The following is an 18,780-nucleotide window of genomic DNA, read 5'->3' as shown; positions in this document are numbered from 1 at the left end:
GGTACAGGCAAGAAAATAAGATGTTTGTGCTCAGTGAAAAAATGCCTTGCAAGATGCCCTAGCCCTCCAGAGAGTGCTCATAGGTGACAAGCAATCAGAGAAATACTTTCTACAGAAAAAGACATGGCCTTAAAGACAGAAGCTCTTCAAATTTGTACACTGCTTAGAGACACTGCTTCATTCTTTAGACACATCACCTGAGCTATTTCCCTCAATTTATCTGCCTTTCTTGTTTTTTAGTTGGAGACACTGTGCATCTTATGATAGCAGTGTGAGCACTAGTTTGTGTTATAATGGCTGTCTACAGTAAAGCAGTTCTAGTGGCTTCTGCCTGTTCTGATATGAGTAATTAATGCTGAATACAACAGAGTTACTGAGACAGAGTTGCTATCTCAATCCAATTCGTTTTGTCCTTAAGGAGAAATCCTCTGTTAGAATAAAATCTATGTGCTTTTGTGAAGGCAAGCCAACCCTCTCTGTCCACATAAGTACATGTGTCGCTGTGAGTCTTAACACCACTGCAAGATAATTCAAGACCCATGTGCTGATTTGTCATATAAAGAGGATAGGTTAGAAAACTGGACCTGGCACAAGCAGGGCACAAAATTCATATTCTGTGTATACCAAGTGTATCAGTACTCCCCAAAACAGGCTGTGAATTGGGTGAATTTTTTGTAACTCAACACACTTACATTCCCATTCTGGCTCTGGCAGTGGAGGTAGTAAAGATAGACTTGTGCCTAATCACACAAGGCACGACTGACATTCCCAGCTCCACCAAGCTGAAGACAAGTCAGGCAAGGAGGAGCTGGACCTACAGGTGGAAAGGAGTCCTGTGAGGGAAGGAAAGAGGGGCACTTCAGTCATAACTGTAGATTTTCTCCTCTCTGCAGGTGACAGAGAATCAACAGGATATTTCTCTTCTTGATTTATTTGGGAAACATGAGAATGGATGATTGGCATTAACTGCCAAGGTCATTTACTTGCACAGCTGGGAGCATTGAGTAGCAGCTTGGTTTAGGTGTGCCCACAGCAGCAAGGAGCACAATAAATTACAGGTGGACAAAAAGCCAACTTTTTGCAGCACTGATGCTGATTATGGGGTCAGGCCTGGCAGGTATCCCTCAGGCCTGGCAGGTATCCCTCAGGCCTGGCAGGTATCCCTCAGGGAAGTCTCATCCCATTTACAAATCAGGGTCTTCCTTTCCTGAAAGCAACCGATACAAAATCTAGTCTGCAATAAGCAAAAAATCAGCAGGCAAAAGTAAACCTGGGAAACATGCTCCAAAGCTTGTTTTTATTTTATTTTTTTTCTCATTACTGCAGCCTACAACAAGCTTTTCCTAGGTTGGAACTATCACAGCCCAAACACAGATGTGCTGTCCCTGTAATTCAGAGTAGAGAGGAGCATAGGCCACAAAGGTCAGGAACCAAGCCAGACCCAGCCTTCAGTGTTAGGCAAGGCATGGATTTTGGAGAATGGTGAGGGACACTATATGATTTGGAGCTGAACCTGGGTCCAGGCTTCCCCAGAAAACAGGTGAGCCAGTACCTGTGGTTTGGTGTGGACCCATCCAAATTGTTCATGCAGGGCTGTGCTAGACAGAGAATCAGGTCCACATCATACCTGCTATTAACCAAATCTGTAGACAAACGTGGAACATCTCCATAGCATTAATTTGGAACACAGAATACCCAAAACTGATCTAGACAAATCCACAGACCTAAAGACAAAAGGTCAGCTTCAGCCAGAATAAAAATGATAGCATTCAGGTCTACAGATGTGAAACTTCCCTACCATTTTCTGTCTGGGTTTAAAACTAATAATTGTTGGGGCAGGATCAGCCCAAGACTTTGTCAGTTTTGTCTTGCAGGTTTCAATCAAAAACTGCATTAGCTTTATGCTGGACTCAGCACTGGGCAGAAGCCTTATAGCCACAAATAGTAATTCTTACTTGTGTGCATGTGTGTCTACATTTGTGTGTTTTCATGTGTATGCAGACAACCCCCCTTTCCTGACACAACAAATGCAGACTTGAGTTTATGGAAAAATATTTGGGTTTAATACTCAACAGTCACCCCTTCTGTCAATATTTGTCTTTGAGTTTTTCAGATCTACCTAATCTGAAGCTCTCTGAGACAAGAACCTCTCTTTCTTGTTGTCAGTATATCACAAGTATCCCAGAAAGTGGCAAGAATAAGACAAATGTGGAAAAGATATGATAACCCATATCAAAATGCTGGCCTCAGACCCAGTATCTGATAAAATCTGGTAAAGCTTCAGCTGTGCAGTATTACCCTCTCTGGAAGCAGCAGTTGGAGTTCTGGCTCCACTGCAGTCAATGGGAGTCTTGTTACTGGTTTCTTGGGACCAGGATGTAAAATAAATCTGTGTGTGCAAATCTTTGCAGGCCTGGATCCTAAAAATTTCACAAGCTAAGGAGCTGTCTACATGGAATGATGTACTACACTACATAAACCATAAATTTAAATCAGTATACTAGTATTAAAAAATACCTGTTTTCCATGGAGAAAAGTTAATTTTAAATGTCTATTCTACTGCCATAAAGTCCTGAATATCTTGTAAAGTTTCCCCACTTAAAAAAAAAAAAACCAAACACTCCTAATTCTATACATACAGATAGTGTAGTATGTTCCTTTCTCCTAGTAAAGAGATCTGAGACCTCAGCCTGGGAATCAAATCTTAATAATAAAATAATAATAATAATAATAATAATAATAATAATAATAATAATAATAATAATAATAATAATAATAATAATAATAATAATAATAATAACTTCCAGCATAGCCATAAAGGATAGTCTACTGAAGATATGTGGAAAACTTTACTTGGCATTTGTTTACTTCCTATATCTCTGCCTACACAGACTTTTGCCTGTGCAATTTGTTGACCCACCTTCAAGGTTTTGCAGTTACATCTGGGCATGCCCAGAAGTGTGAGCAAAATTGCTGAAGATTTTGAACATGCAAATTGTCTAAAGGAACATTAAAGTGACATTTGGATTAGTTCTTATTACCAGGAAAGCTGTGTGGCTTAATATAAGTTCCTCTTCATTTAGTGTTCCTCTTTCATTTTTATTAGAATCAAAATTGTCATTTGTACAGTACCATAAAGGAATGTATCAACGATACCTTGTGCTGCAAGATATATAGAGCTTCAGTTATACACGACCGGCAACTAGCAAAATGGATGGGGAATAAGGGGCTAATGCATTAGGTGTAGTAGTGCTGCTGGAATAAGTGAGAGGAGGAGGTTACGGGGTAAATAAGGACATCAGAACTATTCCCAGAAACTGATTAATCAAAAACTATCAGGATCATGAAAATGACCACATTTGGAATAATATGTGGTTCCAGGAGACTATTTTTGGTTTTAGGCAAAGTAGTGAAGCCAGTATGTTTACACATACAAGCCTTGACTGAGCAACTGATGTACTGTAAAGCTAGACTCAAGAATCATAACTATGTCAATGACAACTTAATACAGTTAATGCCCAAGCACTAGCATCTCGCATTAGAGCATCTGTGCCTGTGCAACAGACTTGGTAAGTTATTTTGCTAAATTACCAACCAACCTAGGTATTTGTCCTCATTAATTCCTCATTTATCCTCATTAATTCCAGGCAATAAGTGAACTGAGTGGAACTGGTCTTCAATATCTGAAGTATGAAAGACACTTTTCTAAAATATGAAAGACAAAGCTGTATGTTATATCTTAATATTTAGTGTGTATTTTAAGACAAGGCAAAGTTAGTATTTAAGTGTATATGGTTTCTCACCATAGGAGTTACTGCCTTATGACAGTTCTGCAGAATAGGAGTAAGAGTATTTTAAAACACACTTCAAATCACTCCTAAATATTTACACTAAAATATTTTTTTCTAAGTTTCTTTCTAAAATTTTCCTTAGAATCAGAAGGAAAATGAACTGGATTAAACTCTAGTGGTCCCACAATATAGTTTGTCTGTTAAATAAATAAATAAATAAAAATAATAATAATACTACTAATAAAAACCTATAAGAAAGCAATAGAATTGTTCCATTTTTTCTCTCCAGAATACCCAAAGATTATCAGCATAGTGTACAAAGATAGCAGGTACCAGCCTCCAGAGACAAGCATACTAGGACATCCCAAGTGGGTGCTGCTGGGATGAGCACCTGAAATGACTGACCGAGGCTGGTTTTGGTGTATTTCTGAAGTAAACTAATAGACCGTGCAGTTATACCACATAAAAGCCATCCTTGTGATGTTGCCTTTATAAGCTCCTGTACCCAGAGTATGGGTATAGCATGGATAATGATGTTTTCACCCAGCCCCAAATGCTGCTGTATCTGAGCACTTCACAGACTTTCATGTAATGAAATGTCACAGCATCCCATTAGGGCAGGGAACTGATATTACTATTACATATAAAATGAGGAACTGAGGTGGAAGGAAATGAAGTGTCTGCCTGCAATGTCGGAGCCCAACCAATTCCTCAGAAACAAATATTTTCCAAGGCTGATGTGTCTCTTCACTGTTCCCCAAACGTTCCCAGGCAGGGAGCTCTGCTCCTCAGATGCAGGGGGCTTCAGTAAAACCCTTCTGCTCCCAAGGTGGGGACAACTAATGTCCCAAAACCTCCTGCATGTACAAGGACTTCCCTTCAGTCTGGCAATGGTCCAGCAGCCAACCCCAGGGTCTGGAAAACATCTGCTGCCCCATTAGTCTGCATCGCTGGCGTTGGGAGCTGCTGTGTATGCAGGCAAGTTCTTGTTGTTTTATAGCTTGGGCTGTGTTGTGGAGTTTGCTCACACAGAGCCAAAGAAAGATTACCTGCTATAGCTTTATGGCTGTCTTTGTGTTAGCACATTGATATGGGATAGAAGAGAAATGCTGTAGTATTGCACAGCAGAAGCGTGACCACATTAGAGAGACATCTTTTCTGCTTCCTTGTACAAGCAGCACTCTGACTTCATGTTTTTGTGGAGGGCAGAAAAACACAGGAACAAAAACATTGTCTTCTTTTGTTGTTTCTTTTTTCTTTTCCTTCTCTATTTTCTGAAACCTTCTGGTAACTCATTCTCAACTTACACAGTTTTCCAGAGAAGATTACCCAAGTCACTGACTTCTAGCAGGAGCACGCTGACAGAGGCAGACAGGGCAATCAGTATGTCTTAATCCACAGTAGACAGAGATGTCATTACACAGCCGCCAATACAGAGTAATATCCCATTTTATCAGGATATGGCCTACTTTTTCATTTTATAGACACAATAAAATAACAAATTACAAATCAGGAACCACTTGGCAAACACTGATCCACTAAAACGGAAAGAAAAATGCTCCCAAGTGAAGATGAAGGGGGACTGTTTGGTACTTCTTTAGTCTCCCCGCTCTGTTTCACAGCTTCCCCATAGCTGAAGGCATCAAGAGGGAAGGGAAACACAGAAATAGGGAAATGCTACCCTGCCGTGCTCCCTCCCCAAATGTTTATTTGATGATGAATATGTTTCCCATTATAATTCTAAGCAGAACTGGGCACCCAACAGCAATTCTCATAGAAATCCAAAAAACAGAACTAAGCTCAGATTCAGGGAAGAGGGATTCATAGTCCTATTCCACTTGAGTTGCACTGAACAAGCCTCTTCTTGTGTTTCCATCTGTTTATTTCCATTATGTACATAAAAAGCCTTAGGCCAGGCGCTGTCTTTCAATGGTATTTGCATTGTGCTTGGTGCATGAAATATCTCTGCTCATAAAGCCTATTAGTTTTTTAAGAGTAGGCTTTAGGGTAACACTGAAAAATTCATATGACCATCACTGTTTTCCAAACTTTTTTTTTTCTATCTGAATTCAACTATTCACCTCTTTCTGCTAAATATAGGGAAGTAAATTGAGTGCTGATACAAAGATGTGAACATCTCATTGACTTAAATGGCCATTCAGCTTAGCGATGTCAGAGCTGCATTAGGCCTTGGGTCCCAAACTGTCTTGTCTGCTCTTGCCATCTGTCTTTCTTTGCTAACCTAATTCCTTATTAAATGGGGCATCTGCAGTGAACGTGAACCTATTCTGCTGATCCTTTCTCAGCGACAGACATTGCTAGAGGCTAAAATTCCTCAAAGTTATGACTACTTTGACGGCCTGTGCTTTTGGATGCCAAGTGAGCTTCTTTTAAGGTGGCCTGAAATTCAGATTGTGAAAGTTTGATATTCCTGAGCATTCAGCCCCTTTGCAACTATATCTCGGACATTCAGACATGTTACTAAGCTGCTTAGGAAATCGTGACTTACAACAGCACAAAAAATCTATTGTCTGGCCTCCTTAGAGGTTCCTGAACTGGTACTGCTAACCACAGCAGCTCACCTACCATGTAGCTGAGGATGGTGTTATACAGCAGAATAAACAAATAAATAAATAAATCAGTCAAAGTAAATCTCTCTAAGTTAGACAAGGCAAGAAACAACAAATCCAGAAAATGCATTAAAGGGACAAGGCAGAGATGTGCCCAATGACATCCCTAATCTAGTGACTGTGGGTACTCTAGGTCAGGCTCAGTTATTCGCCGTATGCCAGTTCTTTTACTGTCACTCTAGTCCAGCAGGGCATTCATTGTGTTCTTAGGTACAGTCTGTAACTGAGCTGGGAAATCACTCACTGTTCTTAGAAAGAAAATGTGGAAAATCCAAACAACATACCTGCGTCATTCAATAAATAAAGCATAACAGTTATTTTTATCTGTTATGTGGTGCAGTTTGTGAAAAGAATTTCATGGCCTGAATAAGGGGAGAAGCAACCATGAACTTAATTTAAACTCAGACTGAACTCACAAATTGAGAGCTGCTGAAGATCAGGTCATTTGGTTGTCACGTAAAGAAAAACAAACAACAACAAAAAAAAAACTCTCATCTTTTCATTATGTCTCCACAATTTCACATTCTAGGCAGGACTTGACCTAAAAGCACAGTGATTCTTTCAAACAAAGGCTTTCTAATACTTGCTGAATTTGGAAATATAAGAAAAATCACAACAAGTTCAGCTTGCTACATTTCAACCCTAGTTTTACAGACAGGAAAGGATTGAATGTGCAGCCTGACATTTGGGGTCTTAGTCTTAAACCTTTTGAAATTTCCTGGTCTTTGGTTGTGTTCAGAGCTGGAATCTCTGTACAGAACAAGCTGCCTCTTTAAAATGTTACAGTTTAAAATCTTATAAAAGTAAGTAATAACTCTGGCACAGAAGCAGTAAGTATTTGAGTTACATGTAATATGAAAGTTAATTCAAGCTCTGATGTAACTTTATGCTCTTTTCATGCTCTGTTCCACTGGCATTATGGGCTTATTGTCAAGATGAAAGCTGTGAAAAATGTTTATCGATAGTCTGGCACAGGCTCTGCATTCATTTTTCTCAACAGGATAGCTAATTCTCTTGGGAGGACATTTAACTCTATCAAAACTCCTCACTGCTTGTGCTTCTTTCTCAAAGGGGGAATGGAGGGAACAAAGGAAATAGGTCAGGTGGAGTGAGATGGATGTACAGTACAAGAGCTACGTCTTTAAGGGAGGTTAGTTCTGTTTACCTGAGCCTCAGCAATCCTCCAGGTGGACCCAGGGCTCAGACTCTGAAATGGGAATGAGAGATCCTTGGCCTGTGTCCATTTCAGAAGTACAGAGTGAAAACACCTTTTTTTTTTTCTCCAGTCATGTTTATTGCTACTAAAGTTTGGTGGGGCTGCCAGGCAGAATCCAGGTTTCAGGATGCTTTCTTTACATGAAATCCTGAAGTGTGGGACAGCCTGGAAAACTACATCCAGTTAGACCATCTCTGTGCAGGTACTCATGCAGGTACTCAAAAAGTACTCATGAAACACAACTTGTCTCATAATGCTCTAAGTATTGGTTGGAAGGTGATTGATGTGGCATCACTCAACCATGAATGCTGACTGTGATCTTTCCTTAAATATTAAGCATTTAGGTGTAAAATATAACCCAATATCATGATACCAGTGTCATATTTTATTTTATTTTGCTTTCAAAGCACTTTATCTTTTCCTCTATTAGAGAGTCAAGTAATTCCTTATTGAACTCTTTCAAGCATATTGCTTGGATAAGAAACATCACAGGGGTTTTGACCTGCAAATTATGCCTCTTTTGAATTTTGTGGCTGGAAAATGAAACATTTCACTACCTATTTTAATTTTGGGGAGGTGATATTTGAGTAGCTGAGGAGGATATACCATATCTGGATATTATGTTTGCTTGGTGATTTGCTTTTTTGGGAAAACAAATAGTACTTTGAAAGCAAACGCTATAATTTTTCCTAATTATATGTCATTTTCTAAAATTTCCAAACATCCGCAGTGACCAGAGCCTGATGCATCTTCTCTAATTGAGCCATAACTTACTCTATAAGTACTCCCTCTGAAACGACTGAAACTGATTACCATGCAGAACAACTAAGTTTAGGTGAAGACAGGTGTCTTTGTCCTTAAACATCTGCATCTTATTTCTGATATCCTTTTGTTAAAAATCAGATTGTGTTAGCCTTGCATAAAGCAGTGGTTTTAACTTGACTATAAAGGTACAAACCCCGTTCAGCATTCTGGATCTCTGCTCACAGACAATAAGAGATCTGTCCTCAGTCTCAGGTTAGCCAAATATCTAGCCTGGAAGGATCAACTCTGCTTCCACTCTGCTGGATTGCATGTCTTCCCAGCACTGACAGGGCTCATGCCATGATGACAGCAGTCCACCTGCACCTCTCATCTCCCGTGCATGTGTCTATGGAAGAGCAAGATATGAATCCGCTGTTGCAGAATTTGCATGATTCTCACTAGCATATATATAGCATAAATACAGGGTTGAGAAGTGTTCCTTCATACCTTACACATCACTTTTTACCAAAACAGAAGACGACAATAACAAGGCATTAATTAATCCATCTGCTCTCCAGCAAAACTGGCGGTTTTAACTTTGCAATGAAGGGTTCATACAAAGTTGTCTGACAGAAAAGTTGCACGTTTCTTCAAAGCAACTGACAGTAGAATCTTAACTCAAAAGTTTGAAAAACTGGAGGTCAAATATTAGGACAATCCAGATAGTTTGGGCTAGGTCTACCTCACTGCAGTTTGACCCTTAATTGCTATCAAGTCAGGCAGATGAGCCCACCCTCGGTTTTCTCAGGGGTCTGGCTATTGCCTTGTGAACATCTGAAGTACTCCTTCAAGGGTTTTTGCTGCAAACCACCTTGTTTTATTTCTTTAACTCCAATGTTATCTGCAAAAAATCTTGCACCATGGCTTTTTTAGCAGAGTGGAAGGAAGCTTTTCAGAACAAGCTATATCCGATTATTCCTAAATCCACTAGGATGTATGTCAGAAATTTGTTCAGTCAGTGTGTGTGTAGTCCAATCATTTCTAATACACCTTCAGTGAACCTGCCACTTTTGTCAAACTTTCAAATGCAAACCAGATCCAGAATGTCACACGGAAGGAGATCATGAGGTGTGAGAGGAATATTGACAGTGGTAAATTCCCTTATACGCACTCTATTACCTGTAGCCAAATGTCAGCAGAGTATGACTGTCCCTCCTCCTCCAAAGTAATGCAACCTGACACATGTAAGGATTTACACTGTTGAGCCACACAGGTTGCTTTGCAAAAAGAGGACAGAAAAAGCATAATTGGAGGAGTCATCTAAAGATACAGTTTATTTTAAAAAGGGGATCACTTTCCTCCCACCCCCACCAGCTGCACTACAAATGCATTGCCACTTTTTCCAGGGGTATTTTGTATTGCAAGGAAATGTCTCATCTGCTCCTAGAAGTCATTAGAGAGGGAAATATGTTTGACTGGATACAACCCCCTTTTGACAGTAGTGGAAGCATCCATGGCATTTTCTGGATATGCATGTAGCACTCCTGATTGTTGGTATGTGTGGCTCCAGGTATCAAAGCTGCTGTGAAGATATGCCTCATCACTTCAGCATGGGCAGCCAGATTAGAGCAACAGAGACAGCTGATAAATTGGCACACTTTGCAGCTAAACACATTGAACACAGATCTTGTATTTCTCTCTGTTGGCTCTGTTGAGAGGGTTAGAAGGTCATCTTTGTGATATTTGCACATGTGCATTTCTCAGAGGCAAGAAAACCCTTAGGCAGAAGCAGTGAAAGGAGCACTACGAGCAATTTGTCTCCCTCACTGCACTACAGACCTGCACTTCCAGCACTGTTTGTGTAACTGATGGCTTTTCTTTCTCCCAGTAGCTTAGCATGGTTATCAGTAGCAGATTAGCTTTCCAATTCATTTGCTCTTGCTGCCTACATTGCATCAATAGTGCTAGAAGTTCTCTTGGATCCAGTTTCTCTCTGCAATTGAGCTTAAGATGTCATGATTAAAAAGAATTTGCATGAGTCACTTGTGCTTCCCTTTATAGCATTCATGGAGCTCCCTGCTATTTTTGAACCCTTGTGCAAGGCAATGAATTCATTGTTTTGCTGCACAGCCTCCACATGCAAAAACTAACACCAAAGCTAGGAGGATATCTGCTCTCTTAATGATAGGACATCACCCTTTTTACCTGGCATTCCCAAATGAGAGAATGTACTCCAAGGCAAATTATTATGAGTAGGAGAAACCAAATTACCAGTCTTTTCCTTCTTTCTGCCTCCCAATTCATGTCAGAGTTCTAGCATATTTCCTGCAGTCTTTTTTTCTTCTATAAGCTTCAGTGTTTCTCTCTCAATTTCATCATAAGCTGTTCACCGTGAACAAGAATGCTGAGATTGGGAGCAATTTTCTAAACAACACTGCAATCTTATTCTCCTAGAATAGATTTAACCCTAGGTCTGGTCTATACTTAAGGTTTCATTGAAAAAAAAAATATGTAGATTATGGCTGTGAGGGCTTTATGCTTGCTTTGCAGAAGAAATGGTGAACTCTCTAGTACACTGGCAGCTCTTTTATCTGACTACCTCTAACTGTAGGAAGAGTTTTGCCCACAGTAAAGAAAACTGTAATAAATACATGCACAATATAAACACACATTAGTTCAGTCAGTTCATGTTAGCAATGGGTTTGTTACTGTTGGTCATAAGAAATGATGTTGGTACACAGAAATTCCTGGTTAAAACAAATAAGGAACAAAGTTTGCGTAAGGTGTTGCATGATCTCATAGCAAATGGCTTAAACTATAGCTGTCATGACTTCCCATACAACTGATGAATGCTTAGCCACTCTGGAATATTGCTAGCCTGGGCTAGTTCAAACCACTCTTGAAAGACTGGAAGGGATCTGATACATCCTACTGGTGGAGATCTTGGCTACTCCACCTGCAACTACCAACACAAACCTGTTTTGGGGATTCCCAAAATGGCACCATAATACACCTGCAACTAAAGCATGCATATAAGCTTTGGCTGCCGAGTCTCTGATATCCATTCTTTGTAAAGATGCAGCACAGTGCTCCTGGTGTGGTCATGGCCCAGCCAGCACCCTCTGAGGAATGACAACAGGCAAGGCTACTTTCTAATGGTACATAAAGAGGTGTGACTTCCCTCACATTAACCTTAGCAGGGAGGTTTTTGCCATATTTGTTTATTTGTATGTAAGTCCAAAATACATCAGACAACAAAAGCTGGGGGTGAGAGGAGAGAAAAAGAAAAAAAAAAAAAAGAAAAAAAAAAAAAGCATCCTCTGGAAGAAAAATAGGCAGATCAGCAAAAGAAATTATGCCATTAGCTCTACAATCTGTGTATCCATCCCAGCGAATAATGCCACTATCAGATGCAGAAAAACAGATTAAATGAGCTAGTGATCTTAAGACAATTGCTACCAGAGACACAGTCACATCATGAGGGAAATGGCACCAACAGCAATCTCCATAATAATTCTGCTAAGAGTGAAGATTCTATGGAAGCCAAGACTAAAATATTTTCTTAACACTTAGAGATGAGCCTTCAAGGGCATATTTTCTTTACTATATTTCCTTTCCCTAAAGAGTAAGAAAGCTTACTTACTACTGTTTCAAAATATAGCAAGGATGAGATTCCTAAACTTAGCATATGTTAAAGAAAACTAACTGCAAAAGACAGATAAATGAGCAGTTTTCTTTTCCACTTGAATTATATCTTAGCCTTCATGTTCACGAGAGACCTCTCCCATTCTGGAACTCTGTGAAGCCATCAAGATATTTTGTGGTTCAATAAATAAACATCAGCACTCCTGCTGAAAGATCTTTTTCCCTAGATGGTCTCTGAGATTTTTTCTTTCCCTCTCCATTTTTTTTCTCAATGACCTTTTGTTATTCACTGGAATAGCTGGTGACAAACTCTACTTTGTAGTTTAACATGGCATCTGTCTGCTGGCTTAGATGGACATTGCCAAGATAGCAACATGAGGACATAATTTAGTTTTAGTTTTTAATGACAAGTTGAATCTAACTGAAAGACAGAGAAACAACAGGAATCCCTGTGGTTTGAGTAAAGTGAAAACAGTTGTTCTAATGAATCCCACCCCTCACCTCTTCAAGACCAAATGGGCCAGTTTAGTGGTGATCTGGGATTTGTGTGGTTGGAGCTGGCCTGTTTCCTTCCAGTCTGGCAAGGGCAGGGCACAATCTGGTGAGCAGCAGACTGCAGTAGAGCTGAGATGGCAGTACGCTCCAGGAGGTGAAGTCCAAACTAGGAGCAGTAAATATCTTTTTTGTGCATGTGTGCAACTTTCCTTGGCACTGAAAGACACTGAACATGCTCCCACAAATAATCTGGCTCTGCTCCCACAAATAACCTGAAGAGAATAATACATCTTAGACAGCTGCAGCTGTTTTGCAAGTGAACATTTGACTACGCACTAACCTTTCATAGCAGGTATAAATGAATATAATGTATGAAATGAAGGAGGCTTGATTTAGTATGATTCAGTCACTGCAGGTGTTTTCCTGGTGAATACTCGTAAGTGCTTTATCTACCTTTTCCTTTAAGGAGACAAATCCTCTTCTTAAATAAGTTCCCTGATTAGCTGCTCTTACGCTACAACCTATCCCTTCATAACTTGCACCAACTGCTGGTTGGTTTATTTTGCAGGAAGATGTAGGATGCCAGGCTGCGGATGGATACAGCCTGCCCCTGAGTTAGCAGTTGTATGGGACAGGGCTGGAGGTTGCCTCCTACCAGCTTAAAGACACAGAAGTGGAGTCTATGCCCTGAAAGCATAGCACAGAGCTCTCAGGTGCTGAAACAAACAGCAAAATTAAGAACTTCAATCTGTGGTTTCTGTTTTTGTTTTTGTTGTTTGGGTTTAGTATTTTTTATTTTTATTTATTTGTTTATTTATTTACATTTGTCAATTCATAAATATTTTCTAAGGAGGTTGTGTGCCCTTGTAGCAATTTCACATGCTTTAGTAGTTGAATTGCATTTTAAGGTTTCTTTTCTTTCTCCAGACCCTAATGGAGTAGAGCAGAAACCCAAAGACATTGACAGACTGAGGCAGAATTAAGCAAGCCCTCTTGAGTTGAGTGTACTGCCCCAGGACTCAGCTAACCAAGGGAGAGTCCTTCCTCCACGGTCTCAGGGCTGGCCATGAAGAACTGTAATTCAAAAAAAAAAAAAAAAAACAACTGCTACAGTCTCCATTTGCTTCTTAGGAGCAATGGGTACACAGTAGTTTTCCAGATCTCTTAGAAATACTTCTGTTTTTCATCTACATTCTTCACTCCCATGGCCAACCCCATCACCAGGGAATGGGCATCTGTCTCTTACACTCAAACATCATCTTCCTGTCTTGACAATATCTGCTGCTTCCTTTCCTGGCTTATGCGGGTTAGCTGATGGCCCAGCCCAAATTCTTTCTCAGTAGCTGCCCCTTGATTTCTCTACCAGGTTGGCATGGGTATGTCTCTTAAGGAAAAGAACTGTTAGCTCAGCTTCATTCCTGTCCTATTGTACAGTCCTCTTCATTGTTAAATTCCTGTCCTCCATCAAACCCTATTCACAGCTGAAATCAACAGCAAATAAAAGGAAACAAATAACTCAGCAGAGCGTTACACAGAACTGGAGCTAGTGTGCACAGAGATAGATGAAAAGCCATTGAGCCCCAAATAGTGCTGATGGGGCTGCCCTGCAGCTGTTCTGGTTGAGTTACTCCATCTTTGCTGTGCAGACGAAGAGAGATGTAAAACTTTAGCTCTGCTAATGGCAGCATGAACAACTACTATGTGCAGCCATTACAACATGTCAAAGGATGCTTAGGATTTTTCTTTAATCAAGGGGTGATTAACAAATTGCTCTGTTCTTCATGCAAACTGAGACACAGGTCCTCACTGTGGCCTATCACCAAATACAGGCAGTAGATGTGAAGTCTACTGAGGCTTATAGTATTTGGAAGTTTGTGAAATTTGCGGGAAATCTATCATTTTCTTACGTGTGTTAGTTTCTAGACCTTGGACTTTCATTACTCTTTTTTTTTTTTTTCTTGTTACATACATGTATTACTGACGTAATGCTCTCATTTTAATCTTTCATGTGTTGCCATATCAATGGATCATATCAGTGGAAAATTAAGTCCATTACAGCACCTACCAAAGGTTATGCAGAACATTGGTTATGACACAGGTGTGAAATTAGACAGTACACATACCCATTTAGCACGCAGATCACCAGACTGTCCTTTATTTTGTGTGCATAGGCTGCATCTACATTAGCATTTTGGCTGAGAACAACAGCAAGCTTTTCAGTGAATTCTTCCCTCTTCCTCAAACATACTTATGACTGGTTCAAAAGGGAAGTGATTCACACAGGGTGATGATAGTGTTGAGTCACAGGAGAGAGTGCTTTTAGAGGAAATTGAATCAGAAACTCTTCTCCAGGGACACATGAAATACTACTCTCCAAACTCTAGTGGAAACACAAATATTCGAATCAAGCATTAGTCCTTCAGGAATTGTGGTAACACTCAGTCCAGGGAATCAGACTAAATCTGGTATGACATTAAATCAGGGAATCAGACTAAATCTCAGAAATATTTGCAGTATATGTATCGAGACTGCAGCACCCACTGCCCCCATACTCTGATCCATACACCTACTGCACAGCTACTTGCTAATGCAAACATAGCAATAACGACATTTAGGATATTTGCAATAATGCATAAGGACAAAATGCTGAAGGTTCAGTATTTCCAAATACACTTCAGAAAAGGACATACAGGGGACTAACAGTAAGAGATTCTTTTGTGAGGTGTTAAAAAAGGGCACACAACTCTGTTTACATCTCTGCTTGTATAGCAGGAGTATACAGCTATCAGTAGAGAATCAGAGTCATGCTAAAATGCTCTATGGACATATAGGAAGGAGGATCCTTTTGGCCTGAGATTAGCCTAGCCTGCACAGCATGAACAAGGCTATCAAAGTGAGCTGGAAATGAATAAATAAACAGTTAGCAGGGAAAAAAAGACAAAAAAAAAAAGACAAAAAAAAAAGACAGAAAAAAAAGAAAAAAAAAGAGTAGATACCTTTCTTGCAGTACCACTTCCAAAGCAGCAGTGCTCCAGGGGCATCACAGCAGAGATGAATGCTAAAGAGGGATGAATCTTGTGATGAAGTGGATTGAACCGCTGGCTTTGTGGAGTTCTCCAGAATGCTGAGATCAAAACAAGAAAAAAACAAAACAACTCCCAGTCTCATTATTATGCACTTTCACACATTTAAATTTAGTCTTCAAACCCAGCTAGAGGCCACCTGTTGGCTCTGTGAGCCACACAGACACCACAGCTCAGCATATGGGAAGGGAAGGGTTCAGGTCCAAAGAACCTCTGCTGAAATAATTTCAAGGCACCTACAGTATTTTGGTACATAAGTTGCACTGACATTTTTGATAACCTTCCCCCAGAGGAAAAGATGTCTCTTTGTGGCTGCCAAAAACAGAGAAGCCCATGAAAGAAAGAAAGGAAGACCAGGTGTGTGGTCAGTGTGTTCGTGTAACCACAGGTCATATAACAACTATATCTCAGGCTAGCAGTGTCAGTGTGTGCTGCTGATCGCTGGAGCAACAGATAAGCAAAGGGCATCACTGATGCAAAGATTATTTTGCATAAGTAATCACAACACAACTGAGGAGCATACAAAACCACCAGTGGTTTTTAGAGAGACGCTGAAGATTACAGTGTGAAGTAGCAGCAGAGGGCAGGAGTATCTGTGTGTTAACCAAGGACTGCAGAGCCATTTGAAACTGTGTTATTACTTGGGAAGTATTTCAAATTTAGAAAGTGCATACAGTGCTGTGGTAGCACAAGGCACATTGTTCGCATATGCTCAGCGTGAAGGTGTTCATTCAACAGTGCTACCAGGGATGATGTATAAATCCTTATACACCCTTAGTCTGTACAGAGGAGAATCCGTAGCCCCTGTAATTTTATTTCACAATTTAGTGAACATCAAGCTATTTAACCTGACTTTAATCCACCATGTCTTATTGTAGTTACTGACATTGTTGTGGAAAATCCAAAAGCAATTAAGCAGCAGTCTGTGGCTACCTTTACTTTACCAAGCTTGTCCCTGGAGGTGAAATCAGCAGATACATTGATACATTCCTAACTTCCTCTTCAGGCCTTAAGCTTGATGTAGAAATAAAATTGCAGAGGTTCCTCTTCCAGATGGGACTCATAGGCTGCCCACACCATGGCCTGCAAGCTGTGCCTGCAACCTCATCTGATTAGTGGTGGCTAATGCCTGGCTGCCAATCTAATGGTGTTCACTAATTAGATGATCTTAGTTAAGCTCCTAGATACTCTTAATTTTCCTTTCTTTAGGATACACAGAAAGGCTGGAAAATCCTCTGTCTTCTCCACAGCATGGGATGGGATGGGATGGGATGGGATGGGATGGGATGGGATGGGATGGGATGGAATAGGATGGGATGGGATGGGATGAGCACAGGCACATCTGGAGCATGTCTACAGAGGTGAGTGCAGAGCAACCAATCTGGTGTCCATCAGAGCTCCCTGGGAGTGTGAGGGCAAGACCTGGCAGGTAGAGCTGTCTTACCACCCACCCCCTCAGGGAGCAGGGAGCAGGCTGGTAACAGAGCACTGCTGGTAGAAATGGTCACAAAACAAAGCAGACTCTCAGATGTGCACATTGTCCCATGGGAAATAAAATGTCTTTGGTTTCGTAGGTGCAAGAGGAATGGACATGCCGCCGAGTGACCCGCAGGGACTGTGCTCCTGTGAAAGCCCTGAAGTTGAGGAAAGGGCAGGGGTAAGTCGCCTCTCACTACATCTTTGTGGGAAGCACAGGGATCTGTGCTGTGCTCAGAGAAAACATTCATGACATCTGGCACTTGGTGGCATGGGTCACATCTTCCAGTGAAGGAGATTGTCATGGTGGGGGCACTTCACAGAGCAGATCCCATCACTGTAAACTGCATTCCCTTTGCTGCTGCTGGGTCTTTTCCATAGCATCTGAAAGCCTAGTGTCCTGGAAACCTGCATACAAGCAACTCGTCAGCATGGGGAGGGCAAATGTCTGAGAAATGCACACACAGAGAGGCTGTCCTTACCTAGAAGCCTACTGTGGTCGGGTGACACATGGAAACAAGTGGTTTTAGTGGGAAAGGTGTGATGCAGCTGTTTCTTTTTTCTTTGTTATTCTCAGCATGATTGCATTCAGCTCTTGTGTTTTTAAAGCAGCAGATGAATTTCTAAGAAAAATATTGGGAGTAGAAAGGGAGTGAATGGGCAGTGTGAATTCCTACAGGGCCAAGATGTACATCATCAGGGCTGCTGGCACAGCTGAGCATGAAGCACGTGCAGCTAAAGACAAAAACAACTAAAAACTGTTCATCAATTTGTTATCATAAACTGGATTTTTATGTTAGGAATCAAACTTGGATATACATAGTCCACATTAATGCCTACATTTACTTTAACCTTTTACATTTCTTTAAATTAAATTAAAGTCATAATCAGGAATACCATAGGCTATTAAACTCAATAAATCTTCTTAACAATTTAGAATAGACTATAGAGCACAGAATTTCTTTCTCTTGGCTGTCAAATACAACTAGCAAATTTAAGTTTAACTCTATACAGAGCAGCAAACCAGTATGTCATGACGGGTGCCAGTCCGTGAGAATCCACCTTTCTTTAGGCAAATAACTTACCACATAAGCAATAAAAGTAAGGTTCAAACTGATAATTCAAAGCAGTCAAAATGAAACTTGCATGTTTTATTAAATCAGATATGTAAATCATTCCTACTGCTGTTGGAGCGTGGACTTGCATGGGCGTTCCCAGATATGTTGCACTGGTGACTACTAGTGCTTTGCTCAGTGCAATATTGCTTCACGGCAGCTTGAGCATGGCAAGCAGAAGCTGTACAATGTGCTGGCAAATCTCTGAGCTAGGCTTGAGTCAGCCCCTAATGTTCTCTGGCTGAAGCTAAGGTCATATTTAAGTAAAAGGAGGAAAAAAATTTCAATGACTTTGGAATGCAATTTGTTTTAATAACAAAGTACTTCCAGTGCTGGGGAGTATATAACAACATCTGACTTTGCATTGATTTCTTCTTAGTTTTAGAAAAGAGGTTGCAATTTTTAATAAAGCCCCCCTGCTGCAGGAGGAGGCTTACTGGCAGAAGTTTTCAGGAGGGAGGCTGACTCAGTGTTACTAGTGATGCAGCGTGAGCAGAATCTGGTAAATGCTAGCACGAGAAAGTCAATAAAGACCATGAGAGTATCCTCACCAGCATGGAAGAAAATGAATTTGGTCATAGCACA

General features: G+C 40.5%; 1 protein-coding gene across 7 annotated transcripts in view; it reads left to right on the top strand.

The window, feature by feature from the left end:
* The window catches only part of PALM2AKAP2 (PALM2 and AKAP2 fusion), a 253,654-nt gene that overhangs the window by 132,701 nt on the left and 102,173 nt on the right, over positions 1 to 18,780 (top strand). For all 7 annotated transcript variants that reach the window (XM_040540362.1, XM_040540360.1, XM_040540358.1 and 4 more), the window contains one exon: positions 17,179 to 17,261. In XM_040540362.1, the coding sequence (XP_040396296.1) occupies positions 17,179 to 17,261 (83 nt within the window). The remainder of the gene's footprint in view (positions 1 to 17,178; positions 17,262 to 18,780) is intronic.

This window comes from Cygnus olor, chromosome Z (genome assembly GCF_009769625.2).
Source record: "Cygnus olor isolate bCygOlo1 chromosome Z, bCygOlo1.pri.v2, whole genome shotgun sequence".
Classification (NCBI taxonomy): Eukaryota; Metazoa; Chordata; class Aves; order Anseriformes; family Anatidae; genus Cygnus; species Cygnus olor.
Note: the sequence above shows the minus strand (reverse complement) of the source record. Positions and strands in the feature narration are given on the sequence as shown.